The 3,523-nt window shown below is 35.7% G+C and overlaps 1 protein-coding gene across 1 annotated transcript; it reads left to right on the top strand.

Annotated features, from left to right (window-relative positions):
* Nucleotides 1-1,178: 1,178 nt before the first annotated feature.
* LOC133737335 (F-box/LRR-repeat protein At3g03360-like) lies at nucleotides 1,179-3,050 on the top strand. The gene is made up of 2 exons (XM_062164913.1): nucleotides 1,179-2,270; nucleotides 2,571-3,050. The coding sequence occupies exons 1-2, from the start codon at nucleotides 1,179-1,181 to the stop codon at nucleotides 2,769-2,771; spliced, it is 1,293 nt and encodes a 430-aa protein (XP_062020897.1). The 3' UTR covers nucleotides 2,772-3,050.
* Nucleotides 3,051-3,523: the final 473 nt, after the last annotated feature.

Genomic DNA, 3,523 nt, shown 5'->3' with positions numbered 1-3,523 from the left:
GAGAGAAGAATAAAAAAAAAAAACAAAAAAAAATAAGTGAGGGGTAAAATGGTAATTTTGGATCAAATTGTGTGAAATTTGAATGTTTGGGGAGTTATCTGTTAAAATTGAAATAACAGGGACTGAACTGTCGACGCACCAAAAGTTAAAGGGGGGACCAGTAATTTTCCCATAAGTTAATAAGTAAAGAAACAGATGACATTTTACCGCCTCACCTGTACGAGGACAATTCTGGGCTAGACAGTAGACATGAATTCTCTTTTCTAAAATTAAGGACTTGTCTCTAAGTTAGATCCGATTAGATATGCCAGTCCACATACGCTCTTTCTCTACTGCATCTCTCCCTTGTAAATATATCTATTTCCTGCATTCTTTTGTTAAGTTTGATGTCCAATTTGTCTGTTATAGATTAGTATTTATGTTGCGGTTCAATTTGTGGTGTCTATTTAGGTTTTTTACTCTTGGAGTTCCTTTTGGACTCTCCTGGTTAATAATCTTGTGATTGTAGACTTGTAGCTGTAGTTTCAACTTGTTAGCCTCATTTTCTAGATAGTGGTTCACTATATGGTTTAATTCATTTGAGTTTTGTTGTGAGGTGTACTGGGTCAGCAATGTAGAGAGTGAGGTTAATTTGAGAGGGAGATTTACGCTCCTTGTTGCTCAAATGTCTAAGTACGTAGTAGTAGAAGTTCATGATGCCACAAGTCATTTGTTAATAGCAGTTCAATTCCTTTGTATATTCTTTTTGTTTTCCTAGATCATCTAAAACTTTTGTAAATTAGTTCTGCTTAACATCCCCGGCCCACTTTCTTTTCTGAAAAGTTATTCGGTACACTAATGTATCAATAAATCAAATAAACTCAATTTGATATATAAGTAGAGTGACTCCATGCATAAGTAGAGTACTATCATAACTTGATCTCAAATTACCAGAACTGCACTGTATTTTGGAATCTTAAATAGCAAAAATGTTATATATATAGAGTTTGTTTAGTATTGGTATGTCAATCCATATATCGCAATTTCTTTGTGTGAATTTCTGTTTTCTTCTAGATCAACTCTTTTCATCAATTTCTGAATGGACGTGACTGATTTTAGCTTTTCTTCTAACCAGGTTTGCTAGTTGTCGATTCTAGCATTTTCAGATAAGAGCTCCTACTCTTTAATTGGTAAACACCATGACTGATAGCACATTACTACCTTACTTACCTGACCTTGTTATGCACCAAATCATCCAACGACTTCCTACCAAACCTGCAATTCGCATGAGTTGTCTTTCCAAGCAATGGGAAGGTGTATGGTCTGCACTCCGCATATTAGAGTTTGACGAGGGAAATCAGCCACATGATGATGATGACGACGACGACGACGACAACCACACACATGCAAAGTTCCTCAACATCTTGGCAAGGTATTTGGAATTCCGTCAGAAGGACAAGCAGCAACCTCCCTTGGATAAATTCAGGCTTTGTATGACGTACTTAGATGCAGATGAAGATGCTATCATAGGAAAGTTGTTGAGTAATTTATTTGAGAGAAATGTCAAGGACTTAGATATCAGCCTTAGAAGTAAACATCAGAAGGTTGAAAGCTACTATTGCTTACCCCGGACAGCCATTATTAATGCAAAATCTGTGACTACTCTAAATTTGGAGCACTTGAGGATAAAGGACATTCACAACATTCCTGAGCCTATGTTGCCCTCTTTGAAAACTTTGTCGCTTAAAACCATGCAAGTGAGTGGCCCGGCTCTCTTCTACTTAATTTTGGGGTGTACTTCAGTTGAGCATTTGTCATTAACTTCATGTTCTTTTGACCCCCCGGTGTTTCTCATTTCAAGTTCTAGCCTCAAATCATTGGAAGTTAAGAATTGCAATTTGCAGCATATTCGAGTTGATGAAGCTATAAATCTTGAATCTTTTATTCTTGTTTCTGAATTTTCTACCCTCGAGGGTGTGCTCTTGGATAAATCTTTCAAGTTGAGTTCTATGAAAATCCGTGATCAACACCTGAGTTACTTTGGTTTATCTGAATGCCATGACAGCTTGGAGGCCACAATCAATACTCCAAATCTGGTTCATTTTCTGTTCCAGGGTTCTATAAAGTCCAAAGTTTCTCTGTCAGCTCCCAATTTACAAATCGCTCACATCCTACTTAAGAAAGAGTTTTCCACCTTCAAGGGGCCATGGCAACATTTTGATATTTTGAGGGACTTTCTTGAAGCATTTAGTTGCTCCAAAAATATAACCTTCTTTATACGTGATTTCAAGGTATGTATCTAACTATCTATGCATATTGCTTATGCTTGGTTTGTCTTTTTAGTCAAATTTAAGTGTATATGCATGCTTTTCATATAGGTATATATATAAGTATGTATAGTTGTGTATAAATGCATCTATGCATGAGTTGCCTATTGATTGAGCTGTGCTATTTCGAACAAATTACTGCGAAGATGTGCATTTTTAATCTGACCTGTATCTGTATCCAAGTTTGCTTTGCAGTTATTCCTTAATTATATTATATGTTGACCTTAGCCCTTTTTTAATTCTTAGTCGTGCTACTCCATATAGGATATCATCTTTCCAGCAGATTTCAAAAGAACATTTCATCCACCATTTCCTAGTGTTGAGGGTGTCAAGGTTGTGATTTTGAATCCTCCGACAAAGGAAACAGAGAGTTCTAAGTTGAAGGTCTCCTTGGTTTGGATGGCCCCTTCTGCAGTGGAAATTGAATGTGATTCCCTATCTGAGCATCGAGGATTAAACATGTAACTAGCTCTTACTAGAAAATTAAGATGACTGTGGTGCCAGATTCTTCTTCCAATTTGTTGGCAAACCAGAGCTTTGGAGCTTCCTTGTTCAGTTATGTTTCGTGCTTTATGTTTTGCTAGGGATGTTGTAACGATTTCATACTCCATGCTCTTCAGCTTCCAAAAGATATCTTGGGAGCTTAAATTCTACATGATTGTCTATTGCGTCCCCTCTTTTTTGTGATTGTCTATTGCATTGTTGTTGGAAATGGTTTGCCATTTTGTCGGCAGCAATTATTAATGCTTCCCTTGGTTTCTTAGTCAGGCACATCTTTGCTTATTTAAAAGAGTTGTTTTGATTTTCAAGTAGCATGAAGTGTTTAGTAAGAAAACTGAATTTATTCAGTTCAGAGCAACTTTATATATAAGACTTCGGTGAGATGCATTTTCTATAAGCTAAAGGTTATACTTATAGCTACGGTTACATGAGTATATCGATCAATTCTATTTAGAGTAGACAGCTAATGGAACTAATTAAAAACATTCTTAAAATGCATAATAAGATCTATAGTACTATAATTTAAAATATCTAAGGATAATGTATACGTTGTTTTCGATCATGTAAAGCATTTTTATACGTATATTCGTTTATTACATTCTTTCCACCAAATTTAAATCTCATGTATGTTTACGGTCTAACATAGTTAATGTAATGAGCATAACATTTTTTTTCGTCTATAAAAGAGAACGGGTGACGATTGACCTTCTGATATT

This window comes from Rosa rugosa, chromosome 3 (genome assembly GCF_958449725.1).
Source record: "Rosa rugosa chromosome 3, drRosRugo1.1, whole genome shotgun sequence".
Lineage (NCBI taxonomy): Eukaryota > Viridiplantae > Streptophyta > Magnoliopsida > Rosales > Rosaceae > Rosa > Rosa rugosa.
Note: the sequence above shows the minus strand (reverse complement) of the source record. Positions and strands in the feature narration are given on the sequence as shown.